The 25,934-nt window shown below is 37.2% G+C and overlaps 1 protein-coding gene across 3 annotated transcripts in view; it reads left to right on the top strand.

The window, feature by feature from the left end:
- ATP6V1H (ATPase H+ transporting V1 subunit H) overlaps nucleotides 1-25,934 on the top strand; it is a 145,407-nt gene that overhangs the window by 93,112 nt on the left and 26,361 nt on the right. For all 3 annotated transcript variants that reach the window (XM_059392853.1, XM_059392851.1, XM_059392852.1), the window contains one exon: nucleotides 4,577-4,690. In XM_059392853.1, coding sequence (XP_059248836.1) covers nucleotides 4,577-4,690 — 114 coding nt within the window. The remainder of the gene's footprint in view (nucleotides 1-4,576; nucleotides 4,691-25,934) is intronic.

The following is a 25,934-nucleotide window of genomic DNA, read 5'->3' as shown; positions in this document are numbered from 1 at the left end:
AGGGTTTTGGAGGGGAGGGGGGTGAGGGGTTCCGTGAATCTGGCAGTGGGTATTATGGAGGGCTCGTATTGCGTGGAGCACTGGGTGTGGTGCATAAACAATGAATTTTGGAACACTGAAAAAAAATAAAATTTATGGATAATCCTTAAATTAATATTCATGCTTTCAAGATCATTTTTAGACACATGCAGGGCACACAACTGAAGTCCAAGAAGGCAATGCTCAGCCTTCTTGTCTTAGTTCTTACACTATAAACTGGTGACCTTTTTGAGATTTGTTTAGTGCCATGTTTTTTGCATTTTTGTGCTTTTTCTTGGTGATTTCACTGTGTAAAATGGCCTCCAAGCTGAAGTGCTGTCTGGTGTCCTGAGCACATGAAGGGATGTACCTTAGGGAGGAGGTGCATGTGTTAGATAAGGCTTATTCTAGTATGATTTATGGTGCTGTTGGCTAGGAGTTCATTGTTGATGAATCGACAATAGATGTTAAGTTGTCTTTAAACAAAAACCTGTAAAACAAGGCTATGTATTGAAATGTTGTTGGGAATGTCATGACCAGAGGCTTGCAGGACCATAATCCTGTGTTTCCCCTAAGAGTCTCAGTATTCACTAAATCAGCATTCATGGTGACTTTATAGAACACAACCTCCATAAATAATGAGAATCGGCTGTATTTTCCATGTGTTGGAGGATCCAGATGGGGCCCAATAAATAATTACCTTCCTACTTGTCTGAATTCCAGACTATTGAGAAACTTGACAAAGGAGATAACAGATAGAGGCCAAAATAGAATCTTCCCTGAGAAAGTCAATAATAGACAGATGGCCTTCCTGTTACTGAACCCGTTAGCTCCAGGTGGCACTGAACCAGTGTGGAAGAGAAAAGAAAGTGGATTTGTGTGTCATGGATTCCTGCTTGCAAAATCACCATGCACAGAAGTATCCCCTGGAAGGAGTAGGCACAGGCAGGGGAAGACAGAGGCATTACCTTTACTAGGGGGAGTAAGAAGCCAGCTGTGCCAGGCCCCATCCCCAAAGTAGCTCATACATACTAATACCAGATTGGTTGGTTGAATAAGAGGTTGTGGTGAAATAACAATGTCTTCACATTTGTTCCCCCCAAACCCCTTTAATAATCTTTTCATGCCTTCGGATGAAAACCTAGGTGGGTTATGACTTTTACCCTCACAGCCCTATGATCATTTTAAATCACAAAAATGATTTGGTTGAAGACATTTGGTAGCCCTTCATGCTACTTATTCAAAAATAGTACTTCTCTGTTTTATCTGTGATGCCCGCAGCAGGTGCAGGCCCACAGTCCTTTCTCTTCCTTTTTTTTTTTTTTTTTTTTAAAGGTTTATTGATTTAGTTGACAGAGAGTGAGATCACAAGTAGGCAGGGAGAGAGGGGGAAGCAGGCTCCCCACTGAGCAGGGAGCCCGACATGGGGCATGATCCTAGGACCCCAAGACCACGACCCAAGCCGAAGGCAGCCCACCAAGCCACCCAGGTGCCTCCTGGCTCTGTTACCCTGAGCTTACCTACTGCTGCTTCAGTCTTCCTGAGGCTGTGAATGGGGAAGGAGGAGGCAACAGGGAGAAGCAGGGATTTTTTTATTTGGTATTATTGATGGCTGCTTAATGTTTTTCCACCTGAAAAATGTCTGAAGCTGAGAATTTTTCTTTGGAGCACATTTTTGGGTATATTGGAGGTACCTCTTCTGGGCCATTCACCACAGCTCTCCTAGGCTGGGTGTTGTGTTTATCTGGCTCGTGGTGCCACTCAAACTTCTTTGTATCCCCAGGCTCTGGGAATGTTAGCTGATCCTGATGCGGCTCCCTCTACTTTGCTGCTGTGGATTACCATGACCTCTCAGGCTTGGGCCACTGCAGGGAATATGTGCTTGTCTCTGTGTGTGGTTTCCTTGGCATGGAGTTAGAAGCCATCACCACCTTTTTCTTTTCTGCTGGGGAGGGACCTACCATGTGGTTCATCACGTTCCACAGAGCACATACAAATCATCCGTCTCCTTCCTGGATCCTTTAATATTTGACATAGAATTCCCCAAGGGGATTAAAAATTATTAGAATTCTTTATGAATTCTGTATGTGATGTTCTCTCACAGATTCACTTTAGTGTCTGATATCTACTGATTTGGCATCTCAGTGATACTGAGGCAGAAGGAATTCCATATTATTATCAACCATGTGTACATGTATACCTATGAGTTTTAGCAGTTCCACAAAATTAACATGATTACAAAAATGTTAGGTAAACTGATATCTAGTTAAATCATCCCCTTAGGGAGATCATTATTTTCTAGTGTGGCAATGGATAATTCTAAGCACATGCGAGAAAAAGGCATATTGGACCTTATGACTTTTTGTCCTGAATGTTACTCCTAATTTGTATGTTTTTCTTTTAAATTTCTGTTTTCCATTAGTAATCCCAATTGCCATCCTAGGCTACTTAAAAACTCTTGGAAGAGTTAATAATGGAAAGTGCAAAGATGAACAACTGGCAGGTAGTAAGTGGTGCGTAAATGTTCGCTGTTGGGATTCTGGTAATAGTATGCTAGAGCAATTGAGGGAGGGTTATCATTAGGCAGTTTTACTACAATAAAAGGGTATTTTTTTGAAGGCTTATTTGTCCTTTAATGATGTCATTTTTATAAAAATAAACTGGATGATAATAGATATTGTTATTAATGTAGTACATATTAAGAAGATACAATAATCTAGTTAATAGATATTTGATGAGGACTTTCTGTCTTGAGCCCTGGGAACATAGGGTAAGCAACACCATGCATAGTTTGTCCTTCATGGATCTTCTTGTATAATGAGAAAGACAAATTTAATATTTTATAAAGTCAGTCAGGTGTAAAATTGCAACTCAGGTGAGTACAAGCAAAGATACATAGCGCCATGAAAGGGCATATTTGAGGGATTAATATGGGCAGAGAGAAGACTTCTCTGAGGAAGTGGCAATTGAGGCAAGATCTTAAAGGTGCATAGAAGTTATCTTTATATACTAGGATGTTACATGAAGTGGGAAAGCTTCTGGGAGAGAAAATGGCATGTGCCAAGAGCCTGTGGTTGAAGGACCTGAAAGAAGGCCTGGGAGTCAGTGCAGAGAGCAAAGGTGTGTGACTGTGACTCCAAGTCAGACTGTGAAGGACCCAGTCAGGCATTGTTTTAAGCAGGGAAAGTGATAATTCATATTTTTGGGAAGATTGCTTGGAGGAGAATGGATTTAAGGGAAGCAGCCCCTGTGTCCTTATCACCACCATCACCGTCACCATCACCAGTGTCATTATCATTATAACAACAGACATGGGCGTACCATATTGCAGGGACCAGGGCTTTATGGCCTTTGGTCTTCATAGCAATGCCATGAAAGAGGTGTCTTTGTTCCCCTCACTTGACAGGAAGGAGTTTACTAGGTTAAATGACTTAATGTAATCTATCCAATAATGAGCAGAGCTGGTGTTAGATAAGTAAGCAACTTTTTAAAGCATAGTACTTGGTGCATAACAAGCACTCAACTGATGTTTGGGTATACTTATACTGTATTTCCCCCCTCAATTCAATGTATTTTTTTTTTAAAGGTGCTTTAATAATAAAGTATAAAAAGCTTTACAGACAAAAGCCTCTCTCACACTCTTGACTGCCATCCACCCGTCCTTGAGACTGTCTGCAACCACCAAAGCCCTGCCTGCATTATTGCTGATTGTGTGGTAGTGATGGTGGTGCCCACTAGAGGGTGTGGGCCGAAGACTCCACACTGTTGGGCTGGGTTAAAAGCCTCCACAGCTCTAGCCACAGCTGCACCCTTGCAACAAACAGAGAACCTCTTTTCATGAAGCAAATCACCATTTTCGCTTCATATTTGCATCTATGGTAACTGGATTTTTCAGGGTATTACAGGACACAGTGATAAAAAGCAGTGTCATTTGTCAATCACCTTGGTGCTCTTGACAGTAGGAATTTTCTCCTCTGTTTCACTGGCCAGGAGGTCATGTGGCATCTTTCTTCATTACAAGAAAGGGAAGATATCTTATAAATCAAGTCTTTTTTAGGAAATTAACACGACTTCTGCCGGGTGTTTTTTAACCCTGTGTTCCCTGCTTTTGTCTTCTGAGCCTTGCTCACAGCATGGCAACTGGTGGATTTAATGCTGATCTGATACTGTTACAGACATTAGGTGGTGTTCAGTATACTGCTTTTAAGCAGGCCAGAAATACTGGTAATCAGTTTTAATACTCAACAACTTAGAAAACTGTACTCTAGAATACTACAATAGTTTGTGAGGTATCCAGGTAGAGGATACTTGCCTGGATTAGGAAATGAGAATAACAGCTGGATTCCCCAGTAAGAATTCAAAAGAGAAAATACTTGAATATGTTAAATCTGTGGGTTAGGGAAAATGATATTGAAAAAGACGTGTTGGTTTACTCACCTATATGGGAACTTCTCTCTTTAAAATCCCTTGGCGCTCTGGTATATGGGCTCTCTACCGACTAACAATGTGAGTTAGCAAGGAATTGCAGCATCTTCACAAAGTGGCTTCTATTCCACAGGGTCATTGAACAGCTTGGTGGGAAGCAGCTGGTCATGAACCACATGCACCACGAGGACCAGCAGGTTCGCTACAATGCTCTTCTGGCTGTGCAGAAACTCATGGTGCACAACTGGTATGTGCTGGCTTTTTCTTTCCTCTCCCATACTGATCTGTAAGCTCTCACTTGTCCCTTTGAAAGGTTCTCTGATAAATGCACTGATGAGGGGTAGTTTTTTAAATCAGCAGTTTTGATGAAATATCTAGAAATATATTTTAGTAATCAAGAGCAATGATAACATTTTGGGAAGACTAACTGCATTGATATTCTCAAAAAATGTGTATTCACAGTACTAATATCAAAAACAATTCTAGGATTAACTAAAAGGATATTTGTGGCTTAAGGGAATCCAGCTTTTTTGGAGTTGAATGGAATCCAGCTGGATTACTAATCAGAGGCTTTACAATTTTGCACAGTGTAACTATTCAGCATATGGTTAACCTAAATGGTTTTTACTGGTTCATGTGAAAACACTAAAGAAAACACTAAAAGCTGATTGATCAACTAAGATTCAGCTCTCTCACATCTCATTCATTATAGCCTTTTGCTTTTGAAGTAATGGAAGTCAGTTTTTCCTCTCATTTGTTTTTATTTTTCAAATAAAAGTTATGGACCTTTTGTACCTACCTAAAACAAGATAAATTGAAGAGTGATTGTTTAGATACAGTGGTGAGCCTTTTGTGTCCATGATGGAACAAACCAGAATTCCCTTTGCTCTGGCTATTTTTCACTGTGAGTTGGGTGTCGCGTGCTTCCAATGCTCTACTGAAGAGGTCATGTACCTCTCCGTGCTTCACCATTTGGAAGGGTGCTTTAGGGCTGGGCTGTTTTGTTAAGGCACAGTGAACAAATACACATTCCTTGTAACTGGCAGTTACACTGCCAGTACCTCCAAGGAAAGAATTAATGGTGCTTTAGAAGACATGCATTTGAAAGATGCAGGCAGTATAGTATAGGGGACTATCCAGGAGCGCTGCTGTGGCATCATACATGAAATATTAAGATGTTGCCACTTAAGCACTTTTTTTCATAAATACATTTTGCATTTTTTCAATAACCACCTTTGAGGACTTTGTACCCTGTATGAAATGCTGGGCTATAGATATGATGGAAATAGGTGCAGCTTTACATAGGACGAATAGAGAAGGCCTCTCCGAGTAGGCCAAGACAGCTAAGCTGGCACTGTAATGATAAGGAACTAGCCATACAATCCAGGTATTAGGGGTAACATTTCAGGTAAAGGGGATGAGAAGGAAAGGACCATGAAGCTTGGCTTCTTTAAAAGCAATGTCTGGGGACATATTTGGTTGTCCAGAGACAATGGGGGGTGCTGGTCTACTGGTATAAGTGGGTAGAGGCCAGGGGTGCTGCTAAATATCCTAAAATGCATGGACAGCCCCCCACCACAAAGAAGTGTCCTGCCCAGTCTGTCAACAGTGCCACGCGTGAGAGACTTTAATTTGAGGGTGGTATGAGGGCCAGCATGGAACTAGATGGGAAAGAAGATGCTCTCAGGGAACCGATCATGTAGGGTCTTGTGGGCTACCATTTGGCTCTTCCTTTTACAAGATGAGTTGAAAGCCATTGAAAAATTTTAAAATGGAAGAATGAGAATATTTGATACATGTTTTAAGAAGATCTCTTAGGCTACTCTCTGGCGAGTGGATTATACCTGGGTAAGTGTGAAAGCAAAGGACTATTTTAGTAGATTTCTCATTGTGGTTGAGAGTAGAGATGGCTAGTGGCTTGGACTAGAACACCGAAAGTTGAGGTAACAAGTAGGTGAACTTGGATAGATTTCAGAGCTAGTGCTATCTGCACCTGATGGACTGGAGGTGTTTTTACTTGTTTTCATATACTCAGTGCAAGAAGAAAGGAATCAAGGCAGAGGGCACTAGAAATGGTTTTTATCTCTTTAGCAGGAGGAAAAAAATTTTCAAGGCTATCAGTAAAAACAGAATACTCCACTGGATTTCTCTCCTTGTTTCACTTTACCATGGGCCACATTTTCAACAAAAATGAATTCATTGGTAATTTTATATCTCTTGGTTTCTTTGCGCCTCTTTCTTGAATTTAGTTTAAAGAATGTTTGCATTTAGTAGAATTTGAGGCTTTTGCAACCAGCAAAGTTATATTTGCCTTCTGTAAAACACAATTTTACTTTCTCTTTTTGTTGAATTTAAGGTTGCTGAAGTATAAATCCTGCTTTGTCAATAAGAAAAATTCATTTTAATAGTTCTTTCTCATGAAGGATTTATTGTTGGGTTTATCTCTTTTTTTGATATATACTTCCGATGTTGAAGAAAAGATGGGTATGAGATAAAATGTTAGTTAACCTTTTTTCTTTACTAGTGGAGAAAATTTTTTGGTTGAAAATTTTCGTTATTTAAATGATCATGCATTGAAGATGACATGTGCAATTGGAATATTTTCCTTGAATTTAGGAACTTGATTTAGTTTCTTGGTACATTTTTCAATATATGATTACAAAAGAAAAAAATAAATGTCTTTATAGCCAGAAACTGGTTCTTTGCTCTCTATCACTGACTAGCTGATGAGAGAATATCCTTTTTCCTCCTAATTATGTGCTAAGCTCTTTTAACTTTGTTTTAATTATGACAAATCTCCTTTGATGGAGAAGCTTAATGTCAGTATTTTTCTACATTTTCGTTTTGAAAAAAATTTTCATATAAAGAAAAATTTTTTTGTGACACGTATTTTGTTGTGACATATACATTTCCATGTCTCTTTGTGCCAGAGTATGAAAATTGCTCAAGTAATAGCGGTTTATTTAAATGTCAGATTAACATGAGATCAAATAGAATGCAGTTTGGAAAGTAAATCTTCTGCAAAGTATATTCCCAGTTGTAAAAAGGATTTTGAGCTTATGCCTTTATGTAGGTATCTAATTTGTCTTCATTAAATCATGCTGGTGGAGACTGCCTTTCTACTTGCTAAAGTAAATGATTTTTTTCCCCCTGAAAATATGGCACTTGTGTCTTAAAGATGTTTATTGATTGAGTCTTACAAAATTCTCTTGGAATTGTTTTATTTTCACACAGATACAAACATGAAAACAGAATTGATTTTGTTTCCTTCTGGCATTTTGTTTGTTTTAATTAAAATGAGTTTTTATAAATGATTTATGTTAGTACAGTGTAGTGAAAGAAATTAGTTGAGCATAATTAAAATATAATCATAGATCAAAGTAGAATGGAAATCTGCCTCAATGGCAATAGCAGCTTTTCATGACATTTTTGCATGTTTATTTGTACTCATTGTTTGCTCCTAGGCCACACTTTGAGATTTCCCACACATTCTGGATTTTCTTTCACGTTTCTACCCTACATGATTTTTAGATTTTTTTGATGTTGCATTCCTTCTAAAGCTTGTATTTTATGAGACTAAATCATAATTTTGGATATGGTAAAATAATACTTATATTTTACTGCATGGAATTTTTTTGTTTTAAATGTGTTTAAAATTACATTTTAAGTATAAATTGGATACTTATGAAATTATAGAACTGAGCTGTCTATGGATTTTTATTTTGATTCTTCATTTTAAGGAGTTAAATAATAAGTTTTTGATAATATAGAGATGGATTTGAGTTTATGTAACAGGGGCTATATAAGTTGTGTATCATGGGAAAATTCTTAATTCTTTTTCATGATTTTATGGTTGATTTCAAAAGTATCATGAATCGCAGGTCTTAGCGTTGCTGTTGTTTCTCCCCTTCTCCTATGTTTACATGGAATGATGGAACACAAAAATGCTCATTGATGTGGTTGGGGAGTGGATGGGGGCTGGAGTTGCCAGGGAGGGAGGGGACGGTAGGCACACACGCATGTCTCCTCAGTTCAGGAGGTATTGAGCAGGTCAATCCCACTTAACAACCCTCCTTCTAAATGCTATTCCCATACCCACCGTGTATTTGTTCTGTGCATCTTATTCTTTGAACAGCTCCAGAATTTTATATTAATAAATTTGCCAAAATATATAAACAGTAACAACATACTCTAGAGAACTTTTATATATACCCTCAGTTTATACTTTATAATTCAATATCATAAAATGTCATCATTTTTCTCCTACAGAATGATTTTAAATGTAATCAGCCTCTAATTCAGAAGCAACAGTATGTGCATATGGACAGCTCAGGACTTCAGGAAAGAAACACTGAATTTTGTAGGTAGTGGATCTTGTGTAGAATTGTCTGTTTCTAGATTATTTTTCAGTGTTTTTTTTTTTTAAGCTGAATAATAAGTTATAAGAGTGTTGTTCCCTCCAGTTATTTTATGTGTAGGTATATAATGTAACAGAGACCTCCCCAAGCCAAGTGTATGAGTGATACTACTTGTTCTCTAATGTCTATGTCTGCTTAGTATATTATTCTGTAAGTACATAGCCATAAATACAGTGATTAAAATAGATACTTATGAACTGAACTGAAGGAAAAAAAATCTACATTAAGCCTTTTATCATTAATAATCATGTTACTAAAACATTCCATGTGATTTTTAATAAGCATAAAACATTTCCAGATTTAACATTTTCCAGGATTAATTTAAAAAATTGTGGCCACCCTTTGGGTGCTGGAATTTTTCACATTATTCATACAACATTTTTAGTGGAAGAATCTTTGAATATGTTTTTAGTATCACGTTTGTGTATTTTTCCAAAACAAATATAATTCAATTAGAAAATATATCAAAACCAATTCCAAGTGAAGAAGAATTCTATATAGCCTGTTTTTCACCATGAAGTTGGTGGCTAAAATTGCTTCTACTTTGCTAGTTAGAGATGTTTTGAGGCTGTACTAATTTGTCTGGACACTATGTACCACTTAATTACAATTGCTTTGGAGGTGGCAGCGTAACATAAATCCTAAATTGTTGCAAAGTACGAGCCTAAGTAAACATTTGGAAGAGGTAGACAATGAGCATTTAGACAATAAAGAGTATAAAACCACTGATAGACAATGGAGTTGCTGTACTTTATAATTAAGTGTAAAATCAAATGCAGATTTCACATTTAAGGGCATGTGACTAGTGTATCTGTGGATCAAATTCATGTTGTTATTTTGTTCCATTAGGTTTGGCTTTTTAGACAGACAGACACCTGATTGGGGTTTTGAAGGATCAGTAAAGTGTGGAGAAAAGAAAAGTCTTGTCTAGTAAGGGGAGGCAGAGAAAAATGAACTAACATGCTTGGCTTTTAAATGCTTTTTCTCCTTTCTCTTTCAGCGGGTTGGGCAGTTAGTTTTTGGTCACATGAATGTTTCATGGGCTTTGTGTGTGTGTGTGTTAAATAATCAAAGCTCCATAGAATAGAGTATGCTAAAAATTAGATAAAGACTTAGCAAACTTTATATTTATTCATCTTAGAGATTTGATTAAATTTTTGAATTATTTTCTTAGTTTCCATTTAAGTAGATCATCCAGATGTTCTCTTGATGGGGAACAAAATCTTATGGGTAACAAATGAATTGGTAAGTTTTCATCACCACTGAAATTTTGAGGTATACATTTAAAAAATGGTGATAAGTCTGTCGTCTAAACAAAGATAGCTTTTGATGTAAATTTCCTTTAATTAAATTTGTATTAGATTTACTTTTTAAAAGAATTATACAGTCATGCATTAGGTACCTACTATATATCTAACCCTCACCGTGAATGTTCATCACCAGTCCTCACTTTTTTTTTTAATATTTTTAAGATTATTTTTATTTATTTATTTATTTATTTATTTATTTGATGGAGACAGCAACAGAGGGAATACAAGCAGAGGGAGAGGGAGAAGGAGAAGCAGGCTTTCCACCGAGCAAGGAGCCCAATGTGGGGCTCAATCCCAGGACCCTGCGATCATAACCTGAGTGAAGTCAAACGCTTAATGACTGAGCCACCCAGGTGCCCCCTCACTTGTTATTTTTAAAAATGAATTCAGTATAAAGAGTCAATAGGTGCAAAAATAATGAATACTGTTATGCTGAAAATAAATAAATAAAAAAAAAGAGTTAATAGGAGCCAGTGGTGTTCCTAAAAGACCGGGTTCCTTAGACATACACATCAGAGTTCTAGAACATTTCCCTGTAATTCTCTGTACCTACAGAAGCTTTTTGCCTCACTTTCCTTAAGGGCAGGTATTTGGAGATGCCTGAACAAAAATAGTGTCTTGAATGACAGTTTCCTCTGCCTTGCTAAACAGCCCAGAAATATCTTATGAGAAAATATTTTAGCATTTGGTTAAACACTGTGCTGTTCATTTGTAGCAGTTACTTTCCCAGTTGAGGGAGTGTTTACTGTTATCTCTGTAGTTACTACTACAGAGTAATAATAATAATAATATATTATATAGTAATAATAATAAATACAGAGTATTATTACTCTCTAGTTATTACTACTAAATCAGAGATTTAGACATGGACAGGAATACTTATTAGATGATTTAGACATGGACAGGAATACTTATTAGATGATTTAGACATGGACAGGAATATTTATTAGATGATTGAATATGTGCTAAAATAGATAGGAAGTAGAAAATAAGGGCATAGCACACATGACATAGCACCCCTTCAGTGCAATGTCATGAGGGCTGGGCAGAAGTATGAGTAGGTGCCATCAGAGCTTGGGAATTGTGGCTCATTCTTCCTGGGCCTTCAAAAGGGAAATTTTCCTGAGGAGATGATGCCCGGGCTTATTCTTAAGGATCAAGAAGGAGTTAGCTGGTGAAGATGAGTCTAGATAGGGAGGACTTCTACGCAGAGGCACTCTGTCAGCACGCTGCACATGGGAAGCCCCAGCTGTGTCACCAGAAAGGAAATTGGGAGCCTGGGAGTGGCTGAGCTTTTGCTAAAAGGTCAGCTTTGAGGTCATATGCCTTAGTATTGCAGGAAGATTTAATGCAACCACAGTAATCTGAATACAATTTTATTTCTTCAGGTTCCTTAGACATACATGGTATCAGAGTTCTAGAACATTTCCCTGGAATTCTCTGTACCTACAGAAGGGATTATGTCAGGGATTTATCTTTCTCCTGGAATGTGAACTGTACATGTTGGCGAGGCAAATCCAGAGCTGGTATAATCACTGAGTGAGTGAACGAGGTCATAAAAGAACCAAGATTGTTCAGCTTCCTGCTCCCCTATCCCTTGGATGTAGTTTTCATCTCTCAGTTGCAAAGGAGAAGGGAGATATGAAAAAAAAAAAAAAACTTCTATTTTTAAAAAACATTTTAATTGGAAAGAATTTAAACTACTGAAAAGTTAAGGAACAATGCAGTGAACTAGTGCTGTTTTCTTTAGATTGACCACTTGTTGACGTTTTGCTGCATTTGTATGTTCTCATTTTGTCTCTGTCTCTCTGTCTCTCTCTCTGAAGAATTTTGAGACTAAGTGACAGACATTATGATCCTTTAGCCCTAAATGCTTCAGCACGTATGTCCTAGGACCTGGATTTTTTAATATCACTGTAGCACAATGATGTGCTTCTGTAATCCATAGTTGATATTCATATTTCCTTGTCTATTGTTTGCACTGTTGTCTGTAGCAAATATGTTTTGTCCCAGTCTAGGATAATACATTGCATTTAATTATCCTGTCTCTTTAGTGTCACTTAAATAGAATAGTTTTTTGGTGTTTGTCTTTTTTAACATTGGTATTTTTAATGACTACAAGGCCAGATGTTTTGTAGAATGTCCCTCAATTTCAGTTTGCTCTTTCTTCCCGATTAGCTTTAGGGTATGCATTTTTCTCAGAACACCACAGAGGTGATGTCATGTTCTTCTTCGTGTTTTCATCAGGAAGCATTTGAGTCAATTTACCCTATTATTGGTAGTGTTAACTTCCACCTGCTTAAAGTGGCATAAGGTTTCTCTACTGTAATGAGCTTCTCTCCCTCTTATAATTAGTAAGTAATCTTTGGGGAAGTACTTGGAGACTGTAAATACTGGTTGTGTTTTCCAGCAAACTTTCAGTCCTTTTTTTTTTTTTTTTTTTTTTTTTTAGCATCCAATGGTGCTTCTCACAAGAGTCAGTTATTATTGTTGTAATTGCAAAATGCGTTTTGGGATTTGGGATTTTATTTTTTATAGGTGTAATGTAATGCCTCTGGAGCCAGCAGTCTGTCTGTGTTTATCAGTGTGTAGGACACTGAATCTGGAGAAACGATAATGCAACAATCCATGAAGGATCTTGCGTGGGTTGTGCTGGGACACTGGAGAAGCAGAAGAGGATATAGTCAGGCACTTGACATTCCAGAAGTTAGCACTCCTGAACCAGGAAGAATTTTGTGTTAGTGCTTTTTTCCTAGCACCTGAGTACTGTTTGATGTTTCCCTCAGGTAGCAATGTTGAGAGAAATGTGACTTGATAGCAGCTTCCTATCTTAGATATTATTTTCTGAAAATGACATTATATCTTTGATCTCTTCAGGAGTGTTTTTATAATAGGCATTGCAAAACTGTTCAAAAAACATTTCCTAACCATACCTTTCATCAGATGTTAGTAGTAGAGGTTTTATTTGGCACACCGAGTGATGTGTTGTTTTAATGTATTCAAACATTAACACAGTTTTAAGGAAGTTTAATCATAAGGTATTTAGATGACAGCAGACATCTGTTTTCTTCGGACATATTAGACATATAAATTAATGAGATGTCTTGTTTGGTAAGGTGGTTATATGTTGATGGTTAGTGTGTTAGTAATGTTAGTAAAACATTATTATTTTATTTTATTTGCTTATTTGACAGACAGAGATTACAAGTAGGCAGAGAGGCAGGCAGAGAGAGAGGAAAGGAAGCAGGCTTCCTGATGAGCAGAGAGCCAAATGCAGGGCTCAACAGGACCCTGGGATCATGACCCAATCCGAAGGCAGAGACTTAACCCACTGAGCCACCCAGGCGCCCCAAAACATTATTTTGAGAGTACGTTTTCATTTGTCTAATTTTGTTTTGCCTACATAAGAGAATTGTGTGTATATGTATGTGTGTATAGATGTATCATATATACCTATTTTCTAAGATATTTTCTGTATATTCTGCATGTTCAGAATCAAGTATACCCAATTTATTATGTTTTGACAACCTACAGCAATTTTGCTATTTTTAAAAGTTATTTTAAGTAAGAATATGTGTGCTAACTTGTTAACTTACATTTCTGCTAAAATTGAAGGGTGGTAAAAATTTATTCTTAGATGACAATAAAAAAATATTTGCAGTGTTTTTGTGGATTGCCTGTAGAGGCTGCATATTTTAATAGGAGCTGCACAAGAAGTAATATAAATGATAAAATTACAGAAACAAATTAGCCACTAGAAGTTTCTAGAGCAAAATAAGAATGTGATTGGTTGTAGTACACTAGTGAGAGTACCTTTGTAAACTATGATCTGAACTTCTGTGTATGTGTGTTTTATTTCACTAGGAGTGGTTTATTTACAAGAAACAAAAATCTACTCAAGTTAGTATAAATATAAGAAACTCTATTAGAAGGATGTCGACTTAGCTCACAGAATCCAGTAGTAGGTGAAGTCACGCAGTTTCACTGAAACTGGGAACCAGAAAGCTGGTGGGAAGCAAGGCAGCAAGTTTTTCTACCTCCTTTTCCTTCTGACCACATGAATCCTCACATCTGTAGCCCATCTGCTTAGTTATTTTCTGTAGGCTGGCTTTTCTGCCCAGGGTCCTCTCCAAGTTTCTCCACGGTTGCAGGCTAACCCCTCAGTGTCTTCATGATTGTCTACTTGAGCTTCCCGTAGTGAGCTGACTATATGTATGCCCTTCTAGATTCCGTGCTTCCTGCTGGGCCTGTTCCTTGGTCTCTTCTGTACCTGATGAAGGAGGAACAGGATTCATGAATGGCAGTGAAGTGTTGATATTTTAGACCCCAAAATTTGATGTCCCTGTATTATATCCAAGGAGAAATTCAAAAGATAGAAATACAGGTTTGGAGTTCCAGAGCAAGATGTGAGCTAGAGTTTATAGAGCTAAAGCAGTCATTAGAGGATTGAAGTCATGGCAGTAGATGAGATTACCCCCCAAATATATGTAAGAGTGGGACTCTTCTCTAGGAGGTGTTTGGATTAACTCCAAACACCTCCTAGAGGTGTTTGAAATTGTATGCAAAAGCCTGTGTATAAATACTTTCTGTGGGCAGGTTACGTGCTCTTCCTCAAATTTGCAAAGGGGTCTGGGGCCAGAAGAGGTTAAGAACCACTGTTAGAAACTGAGACAAAAGTATTAAGGTGTCAACAGAATAACAATAGATTTTACACAAGGAGGGTGGGGGTGGGAGAAAGACTGATTCTAATGAGAAATGGGGTTAGGATAAAACCAGGAACATACGCTGTTAGGGAAGAAAAAGAGTATATTTCAGGCAAGACTGGATCAGTGGTAGGTAGTGTAAATTACCACCAAGGGGACCAGGGCAAAGAGGCATGAACGTGCGTCTTGGATGTGACAGCAAGAAAACCATTGGTGCCCTGGGTCAGGGCACTTGGTGGCCATGAGCAGGCAGATTGCCCCAGAGATGGTAAAGAATTAAAGCAAGTCACAGTGGTCATTCCCTCTAGGAGACAGAGGAGGAAGGACAGCATTTCGTGGGGGGCCTGAGGTAGACAGTGGATGTTTGCTGTCATCACTTGTTTCTATATTAGGAAATGTTTAAATGCAATTGGTGGTGGTGGTGGTAGGGGACAGTTAGAGTGGGAGAAACTGATAAAGGGAAGGCCCTGAAGAGGCTGGATGGGATTGTTACTTGGAAAGGTAATTTGGTGGAGATTGTCTACTATTAACTGTATAGACAAACCTCCCTGCCAGTACTTCTTCTCTTGGTGAGATTAAAACTCTTGTCTGAACCAATTTAGCAAATAAATATTTATCGAAATGAATTGGTAAATTGGGGAGGGTCAGTGTCCAGTTTGTGCCAAGCACATGTTTTCCTCCTAGCTAAAGATTTCACTTCGTATGTTTCAGACTTTATATTTGAAGGTGGCACTAGTCCCGTCCATGTTGCTACAAAAGTTGGGTATTCATCCTTTCTGATGGAGGCATAATACTCCATAGTGTATATGGACCACATTTTCCTTATCCATTCATCCGTTGAAGGGCATCTTGGTTCTTTCCATAGTTTGGCGACTGTGGCCATTGCTGCTATAAACATTGGGGTACAGATGGCCCTTCTTTTCACTACATCTGTATCTTTGGGGTAAATACCCAGTAGTGCAATGGCAGGGTCATAGGGAAGTTCTGTTTTTAATTTCTGGAGGAATCTCCACACTGTTCTCCAAAGAGGCTGCACCAACTTGCATTCCCACCAACAGTGTAAGAGGGTTCCTCTTTCTCCATATCCCCTCCAACACATGTTGTTTCCTGTTTTGTTAATTTTGGCCATTCTAACTGGTGTAAGGTGATACCTCAATGTGGTTTTAATTTGAATCTCCCTGAGGGCTGGTGATGATGAACATTTTTTCATGTGTCTGATAGCCATTTGTATGTCTTGATTGGAGAAGTGTCTGTTCATATCTTCTGCCCATTTTTTGATATGATTGCCTCTTTTGTGTGTGTTGAGTTTGAGGAGTTCATTATAGATCCTGGATATCAGCCTTTTGTCTGTACTGTCATTTGCAAATATCTTCTCCCATTCCATGGGTTGCCTCTTTGTTTTTTTGACTGTTTCCTTTGCTGTGCAGAAGCTTTTGATTTTGATGAAGTCCCAAAAGTTTATTTTTGCTTTTGTTTCCTTTGCCTTTGGAGACATATCATGAAAGAAGTTGCTGTGGCTGATATCGAAGAGGTTACTGCCTATGTTCTCCTCTAGGATTCTGATGGATTCCTGTCTCACGTTGAGGTCTTTTATCCATTTTGAGTTTATCTTTGTGTACGGTGTAAGAGAATGGTCGAGTTTCATTCTACATATTGCTGTCCAGTTTTCCCAGCACCATTTATTGAAGAGACTGTCTTTTTTCCACTGTATATTTTTTCCTGTTTTGTCGAAGATTAATTGACCACAGAGTTGAGGGTCCATATCTGGGCTCTCTACTCTGTTCCACTGGTCTCTGTGTCTGTTTTTATGCCAGTACCATGCTGTCTTGGTGATCACAGCTTTGTAGTAAAGCTTGAAATCAGGTAACGTGATGCCCCCAGTTTTATTTTTGTTTTTTAACATTCCCTTAGCGATTCCGGGTCTCTTCTGATTCCATACAAAATTTTGGATTATTTGCTCCAGATCTTTGAAGAATACCGGTGGAATTTCGATCGGAATGGCATTAAAAGTATAGATTGCTCTAGGCAGTATAGACATTTTAACAATGTTTATTCTTCTGATCCAAGAGCATGGAATGGTCTTCCATCCTTTTGTGTCTTCTTCAATTTCTTTCATGAGTGTTCTGTAGTTCCTCAAGTACAGATCCTTTACCTTTTGGTTTCTTATGGTTCTTGGTGCTATAGTAAATGGAATCGATTCTCTAATTTCCCTTTCTGTATTTTCATTGTTAGTGTATAAGAAAGCCACTGATTTCTGCACATTGACTTTGTATCCTGCCACGTTGCTGAATTGCTGTATGAGTTCTAGTAGTTTGATCTCATGAACCTGAGATCATGGTCTGAGCTGAAATCAAGAGTCAGATGCCCAACCAACTGAGCTGCCCAGGTGCCCCTCTTAGCATACATTTTTGGAACACCTTTTTTTTTTTTTTTTTATCATTTATGGTCTCTTTGAAGTAATGTTTCTCATGCTTCTCTTACCATTTTTTTTTTTTAATGCTTTAGGATTCCAAGAATACAGAAGTTATTTGTTGGTGATAGCAGAACACGTTAGTTGTTTGGGCCTTTGTTCCTGAATAATATTCTGAGGTTCCTCTAGGTATTATGATAGAATAGTATCTATTTACTGTTTGGTAGCCATGATTTACTTTAACAAGGTTAAAGTTGTTGATTTTTTAACCCTGTAGAAATAAAAATATTTAAGTACCTTAGATTTAAACTATTAAATATATACTTTAAAAAATTAGGACTGTAAGAATAGACATCTTATATTGTGACAAAAGAGATCAGTTACTTTCCTGAAATCAATTTTTAAGTTGAAGCTTTAGAACAAAGCTCCCAATTGGGAGAAAATTGTTAGAAGTTATTTTACCTTAATATCATGTTAAATTAGGGTGAGTGCAATAAATAATAGGCATTAAGTTGATTATTAAATATAAAAGCCAACTTAGGGGTGCTTGGGTGGCTCAGTCAGTTAAGTGTCCTGCTCTTGATTTCAGCTCAGGTCATGATCTTAGGGGTCATTAGATCAAACCCTGAGTTAGGCTCTGCACTTAGCAGGGAGTCTACTAGAGATTCTCTCTCTCTCTCTCTTTCTCTTCCCCTTCCTCTGCCCTCTCTTTTTCTCTCTCAAATAAATAAATCTTTAAAGTCAACAAATAAATAAAAACAACTAGGTTTGTCTGTAGAATGGAATATTTACTGCCAAAAGTATTTGTGGCAGAGCACTAGAAAATCGGTAGCTATTAGAGTAGCTGCTGTTTTTTTTTTTTTTTTTTTTTTTTACTTGAGTGATTTTTGGCACAGTTTTGAATATAATTTGTGGCCTGAAATGTTTAAAACAAAGAATTTTGATTTCCTCTTCATTTTGCTAATGAATAATTTACTTTGTGTTTTCTCCACTAAATGATTACTTATCAGTGATAAATGCTCTTCAGACCAAGATGCTCGTGATATCATGTTTTTAGAAACATCATTAATATTCAACTTGAAACCTCGAACTTTTCCCAAAGGATAATATAAAAGCAAGTCATCACATTCTGGCATTTTTCTTGTAGCTATTTTTGTTGATTTCTGCTTTTCTGTCTTTTTGCTTAACTAGTCTTGAATAATGTGCTAGTTTCTCAGTTGGGATAGATGATCATATGGTCATAATTTGCTATTTTCTGTGGTGCTTAAGGCTTTCTAACTTGTTTGTTGTTAAATCTTTTTTTGTTAGTTCTGGCTTGACATCTCAGTCAGCCTTTGTGCTCATCTCTGCATGGGTGAGAATTAGGACAGGCAACACATAAGTGATGAGCTCTCAGGTGGAAATGGTGTCAGAGACCACTATGTATTGAAGCAGAACACTGAGGAAAATGTCAGAATTTCAGTATTGAAAAAATCTGAGTTCTGCCATCTCTCTGGATTTATTTAAGTTTGTCAGGGAACTGTTATTTTAGCATATTTTATATGCCAGGTTAATTGACCTAGTCACATACACTTGTGTTAAAGCCAGTGTGTTTCTAGTATAGATACTCATATTTTTATTCAAGAAGAAAAATAATGGGAAGGATAAGTTAATGATAAGCTAATGATATAACAGAGACCCAAAATAACAGTAGTTGAAACATGATAGATGTTTGTTCTAAACTCTCTCTCGCGAAAGGGTAGAGCTAGGTAGTCCAGAACTGATAGTACAGAGGTATTGCTCTGCATACTGCCATTCCTAGGATGTGGCCCTCATTCTTATCACTGTGAATGGGCCAGGAAACTGGGAGCCTCCTAGAATTTGCACCCCCAAAACTTCTCCTTATTGGTCAGTACTTAGTTATGTGGCTAAGGTACTGGAAAATGAAGGCTTTGCTAAAGTCACATGTCCTACGAAAAAAGTTCATTGGTTCTATTTTTGAGGAAGAAGGAGAGAAAAAGACTGCTGGAGAACAAGAAGTTTAAATCCAAAAAGTTAAATATGCTTATATAATCTTATGTGTTAAAATGATAAGTATGTGCTTTGATATTGATTATTAGGTTTTGGGACCCATATGACCTACCTCCATTGTCACAGCTAATAGAGGAAGTTGGGATTATGTTTGGGGTTGATGTTCTTTTAAAATCCCTTCTTCCTTTAAGGGTTTTAGAAAAATTATTTGTAATCCCTTGAAAGTTAATGTTTGGGAATCCTTATGGTAATAGGCATTGCCAGAACTTAAGACTCGATGTTTGAAATGTTTATGAAATTAAAACCACTAAAGTAGTTATACTACCACTACTGATTTATTAACGAAAAAATTAGCTTGTTGTAGTTTTTATTTAAATGAATTCATTTTACTTTAATTTGAAAGCTAGTGTTTGAAAGAGAAGGTTGATGATGATAATTGGCAACTCCATTAATCTTGTACTTAAAAAATTTACACTGGACTTCTGAATTTGAAGAAAGCTAACTTTACGGGTATTTTTCAAGGGAAAGTTAGACTGTTCATTGAACAGTAATGTAATGCCACTCCTGTGTGTAAAGTGTGACAGGCACGTGCTTCATTGTAGCAATGTGGGGAAAGGCTGTGTGGCCATGTGGAGAGTGCCCCTAGTTCAGGCCTGGGAAGGTCTTAGGCAGAAGGGATATACGAGCTGTTGGTAGATGAAGGGGTGGTAGCTAATGAAGGGGAGGCGGGAGAGCAGGATGTGTGTGGTGGATTCTAGGGAGAGACTTATGTGTGCACTTACATTGAGATCCTGACCCATTTGGGGAATTTCCACTGGTTCCAGACAGCTGGAGTCTGGTTATGAAGCCGAAAATATAGTTGGAGACAGTAGTGGCCAGATGATGGTTATCTTTGCTGTGCTAGGTTTGGACTCTTTTCTGAAGACTATGGAAAATGACAGAGGTTAGCAAAAATAATCACACTGTCATTTTAGAAAGACCATTTTAGAGACAGCAGGGGCTGGTGGAATTGAAAGGCTAAGGCTGGAGGGAAAAACATCAGTAAGGATACTACAGATTCATGTCAGGCGGTGGGTTATAAAGATGTCCATTTAGTAAGGTAGGTCAGGGGTTGGAGAGAATAGAATCTAGAAAACCTAGAGGTAAGTTGGGTATGGGGGAAAAAGAGGGAGGAGACCCGTGACACTAAAGGTTTATAGTTGATATTCTTAGTTATGAAACAGACAAACAAATCACAACCCTCTTATTTCTGTGCACGTTGTTTTCCAAATTTGCATAATCTACTTTATTCTCTAAATAATTCTGAGATTCATTTCAGGTGATTATAAATTCATATTGGAGGAACAACTGGCCCACATGTTTTGGTTTATTTTTGTTTTTGCATATATTGCAGGGAAATGCTTCCCTAAAGAATAATTCTGTAGGCTTAGAAGATCTTTTAAGCTTAATTATAAAGCTAATTTAATACATTTTCTGCTACATACCATTAAAACATTGAACTTGCCTTTTAAAATATTCTTTACTGTGGATTTAGTTGAGTCTTCTTGTATTTTAAGCAGATTCTAAAAGTCTTAAATTTTGAGGTTTCTGCTAGTAACGAACTGGCTTAGATTATGAAGTATTTGGTAGGTTTAACTGCTGGCATATTTGTCTCATCTCGTGTTTCAGAACATTTTCTTGTTATGAGAAAAAGGCATTCTTTTTCAGGTTCTAACTTCCCTGTAGGATTTTGTCAGCTATTTTCATTCAACAGTTATTGACCTCTTAGAATATGCCAGGTACTGTCTAATACTCAAAGAAGATAAATGGACACTCTCTCTACTGTCATGTACTTAAAAGTCTTAATAGTCTAAATATAATTCAAGAAAAAAGAGTCTGTAATAAGCCTTAAATAAGGACTTTGCTACGTACTATTTTGATAACTAATAAAAAAATAAACTTTTTTCTTAAAAGTGCCTATAACAACATAGACATTTCTCCCACATTGTATGGTGCATAACTAGATTTGTATGTATTAAGGTCACTTAGGGTATATACTCTTCATTGCACAGATTACTTTTGGTTATAACCACATGCTGATTCGGACCAGCATTTAAAAGGAAAAGGAGGGACTTCTGATTTCTGGTGCTGCGTGTAGGGTGCTTGGAGTTGCCACTCCATCCTGACAAGTAAAAAGCTGAACATACTGAAAAACTAACTCTTCTTGGATACATAAGAGAGAGGAAGACTTGGGCTAGCAGAAGCTCTCAAGACTGGAGACAGACAGATAAGTAACATACAGAGTTTAAGCATATTGGAGCAGACCCATAAGCAGAAACCAGTGAGGGAACCAGTGCCTGATTTGGAAAACCTGAACTGTACTGAATTTCAGGAGGCTCAGTGTGGGCAAGTCTGAGAGTTAAAAACTCCAGGGGGACCCAGTTATAGTAAGTCCTTACCATACAGTGAGATTTATCTCCAGAAGTTAGAACAGGTTCCCATAGTAGATACCTGAGAAAAATCCCCTTATGCTTCTGGCAGAAGCAGGGGGAAAGGACCATCTTGAAATATGCCTGAGTACCCTGTTTTTCTTAACAAAGCCTATCGTGAGGGGAAACTAGCTAACAAGATAGAGCCTTATCTGCTGGGATATTATCAGAGTCTGTTTGGCCTGAGGAGGGGAAATAACCAGCTCAGCTCAGTCCAGCCATCCTGTCCCACCCAAGTGGAGAGAAAAAACCCTGAGAAATACTTGCAAAGTTCACAGTCCAGAGGTCATGGCTCACTAAAAGACCGAGATCTAATCATAGGACGATAGAATGTTTCCCCTCCCTCCATCTCACCACCACATTGCTGAAGGTTTATTTATAGCAGTTCTTTTTACCTAGTACATCATGTTCAGCTATCAAGAAGATATTACAAGTCATACCAAAAGGCAAGAAGCACAGTTTGGAGAAGCAATAAGTATGTTGGAATTATCAGGTGGGGTATTTTAAACAACTATGATTACTATGCTAAGGACTCTAATGGTTCTAACAGATAAACAGTATGCAAGAACGGGTGAAGAGTGTAAGCAGGAAGCTAGAAGTCCTAAGAAAGAACCACAAAGAAATGCTGTAGTTAAAAAAAAACAACACCATAATAGAAATGAAAAATGCCTTTGATGTCTTTATTAATGTACTGGACATGGCTGAGGAGAGAATCTCTGAGCTAGAAAAAATATCAGTAGAAACCTCCAAACCCTAAAAGCAAAGAGAACAAAGACTGAAAGAAACAGAATAACCAAGGACTGTGGGACATCTACAAAAGGTGTAAAATATGTGTAATGGGAACGTCAGAAGGGGAAGAAAGAAAAGAACAGAAGAAATGCTCAAACAGTAATGACTGAGAAGTTCCCTCAAATTAATCGCAGACCTCAAACCATGGATTGACAAAGTTCAGAGAACACCAGGCAGGATAAATGCCAAAAGCCTACACTGAGGCATATAATTTTCAAATTACAGAAAATTGAACTCAATGAAAAAAAAAGTTGCTGGAAACCAGGTGGTGGGTATTAGAGAGGGCACGGATTGCATGGAGCACTGGGTGTGGTGCAAAAATAATGAATACTGTTGCACTGAAAATAAATAAAAAATAAATTTAAAAAAAAGTTGCTGGGGTGGTGGTAGGGTGCCGTGGTGGAAACATTTTACCTATAGAGGAACAAAACTTCTCAGAAGGCATGCAAGGAAGAAGAGAGTGGTGTGTAATATTTGAAGTGTTGAGAGAAAAAGCCTACCACCTTAGAATTCTGTGTTCTGCTAAGTTATCCGGAGTAAAGGAGAAATGAAGATTTTTTCAGGCAAAAATTGTGGGTATTTGTTGCTAGTAGATCTTCCTTGCAAGGACTATGGAAAGAAGTTCTTTAGAGAGAAGGAAAATATTAGAGGTCAGAAATTCAGATCTACAAAGAGAAAGGAAGTACATCAAAGAAGGAATAGCTGAAGGTAAAATAAAAATGTTTCTTCTTAATTGATGCAACAGCAGTTTGTTCAAAAATACTAATAGCAAGACTGTATTTGATTATGATGATTGTGTGTATATATGCTTATGTATCCTTATACATAATTGAAATAGATGACAGCAATGTTTTCACACTACCCGTGAAGTGTTATTTAAAAGTGGACATGGATTAATTGTAAATGTGTGTTGCAAACTCTAGGGCAGCCATTAAAAAAGTTAAAAAAAAATATATATGATATATATATGATAATGATAAGAAAGAAAGGAAAGTGGAATCATACAGAATGCTCAATTAAAACCATAAAAGGCCAAAAAAAAAAAAAAGTGGAAGACAAAACTAGGAGCAAAAAACAAGAACAAGACATAGAAAACAGTAATGAATATGGTAGATATTAATCCAGCTATCTCAGTGATCAGTTTGAATGTCAGTGGTCTAACTGTACCAAAGAGATTGTCAGAGGGGATCAAAAATTATGACCCAACTTTATATTGTCTATAAGAAATCCACTTCAAATATAAAGACAAATATAGATTAAAAGTAAATAGATGGAGAAAAATATACCATGCTAACAGTAATCAAAAGAAAGCAGGAGTCAGGTATTGATTTCAGACAAAACAGACTTCAAATTAAGGAAAGTTTATCAGGGATAAAGAAGGGCTTTACAAATGATAAAGGGGTGGGTTCTCCAAGAAGATAATGTAGTTGTTAACATGTATACACCTAACAACAGCATCAGACTATGCAAGACAAAAACTGATAGAGCTATAAGGAAAAACAGGTGGATTTTACACTTATAGTTGGAGACTTCAACATCCTTCTCAGAAATGGATGGATCCAGCAGGCAGAAAATCACTAAGGACATAGTTAAACTCAACAACACTGTCAGCTGGATGTGATGGACATCTATAGATTACTTCACCCACCAACAACAGAATATACATTTCTCTCAAGCTAAGGGAACAATCAGTAAGATTCTGGGACATAAAGCCCCCCTTAACAAATTTAAAAGACTAGAAGTCATTCATTGTCTGTGTTCAGACTACAGTGGAGTTAAACTAGAAATCTGTAAAAGAAAGATAACTGGAAAATTACCAAACATGTGGGGACTAAACAACATACTTCTAAAATAATGTATGGGTCAAAGAAGAAATCACAAGAGAAATTTAAAAATATTTTTAACTTAATGAAAATGAAAATATAACTGACCAAATTTATGGGATACACTGAAAGCAGTGCTTAGAGGAAAATATATATAAAATTGAGTACATATATTAGAAAAGAAGAAAACTCAATAATCTTGTTTCCAACTTAAGAAATGAGAAAAAGAAAAGAAAATTAAATCTAGAATAAATAGAAGAAAAGAAATAATATGAATAAATCAAAGAAATTGAAAACAGCAAATAGAAAAAACCAATAAAACCAAATACTAGTTCTCTGAAGAAAGCAATAATATTAATAAGCCTCCAGCCAGGCTATCTAAGGAAAAAAAGAGAAGGCACAAATTAATATCAGAGGCAAAAGAGGAGACAGCACAACAGATCTCATGGCAATTAAAAGGATAGTAAATGAATACTGTGAATAGTCTGGTGCACACAAATTTGATAACCTAGATGAAATTTCAAATTCCTTGAAAAACACAGTCTGCCAAAACTCACAGAAGAAGCAGCAGATGATCTGAATAGGCCTTTACTAAAGAAATTGAATCCACAATTAATAATCTTCCAAAACAAGAAAGCACCAGGCCCATATGGGATTACTGTTGAACTCTACCAAACATTTAAGGAAGAAATTAGACCAGTTTTCCACAGTCTCTTTCAGAGGATATAAGTAGAGCAAATACTTCGTAACTCATTCTGTGAGGCCAGCATTACCTAAATACTGAAACCAAAGACAAAGACATTACAAGAAAACTAAAGACCAGTATTTTTCACGAACATAGATGCAAAAAATCCTCAACAAAAATTGAATCTAAAAGTTTGTGTAAAAAGAATTACATACCACAACGAAGTAAGATTTATCCCAGATATGTGAGGTTGGTTCAACATTAAAAAAATTAGTTAATGAGCCCAGATATGGACTCTCAACTCAGTGGTCAACTAATCTTCGACAAAGCAGGAAAAAATATCCAGTGTAAAAATGGCAATCCCTTCAATAAATGGTACTGGGAAAATTGGACAGCTCTACACAGAAAAATGAAACTGGTCTATTCTCCTACACCGTACACAAAGATAAACTCTAAATGGATGAAAGACTTCAGTGTGAGACAGGAATCCATCAAAATCCTAGGGGACAACATAGGCAGTAACCTCTTCGACATCGGCCACAGCATCTTCTTTCAAGACATGTCTCCAAAGGCAAGGGAAACAAAAGTGAAAATGAACTTTTGGGACTTCAAGATAAAATCTTCTGCACAGCAAAGGAAACCGTCAACAAAACAAAGAGGGAACCCATGGGATGGGAGAAGATATTTGCAAATGACAATATGGATAAAGGGCTGATATCCAAGATCTATAAAGAACTTCTCAAACTCAACACCCAAAAAATAAGTAATGAGTCAAAACATGGGCAGAAGACACGATCAGACTCTTTTCCAAAGAAGACATACAAATGGCTAACAGACACATGAAAAAATGTTCATCATCATTAGCCATCAGGGAG

The sequence above is a fragment of the Mustela nigripes genome, chromosome 3, assembly GCF_022355385.1.
Source record: "Mustela nigripes isolate SB6536 chromosome 3, MUSNIG.SB6536, whole genome shotgun sequence".
In the NCBI taxonomy this organism is placed as follows: domain Eukaryota; kingdom Metazoa; phylum Chordata; class Mammalia; order Carnivora; family Mustelidae; genus Mustela; species Mustela nigripes.
Note: the sequence above shows the minus strand (reverse complement) of the source record. Positions and strands in the feature narration are given on the sequence as shown.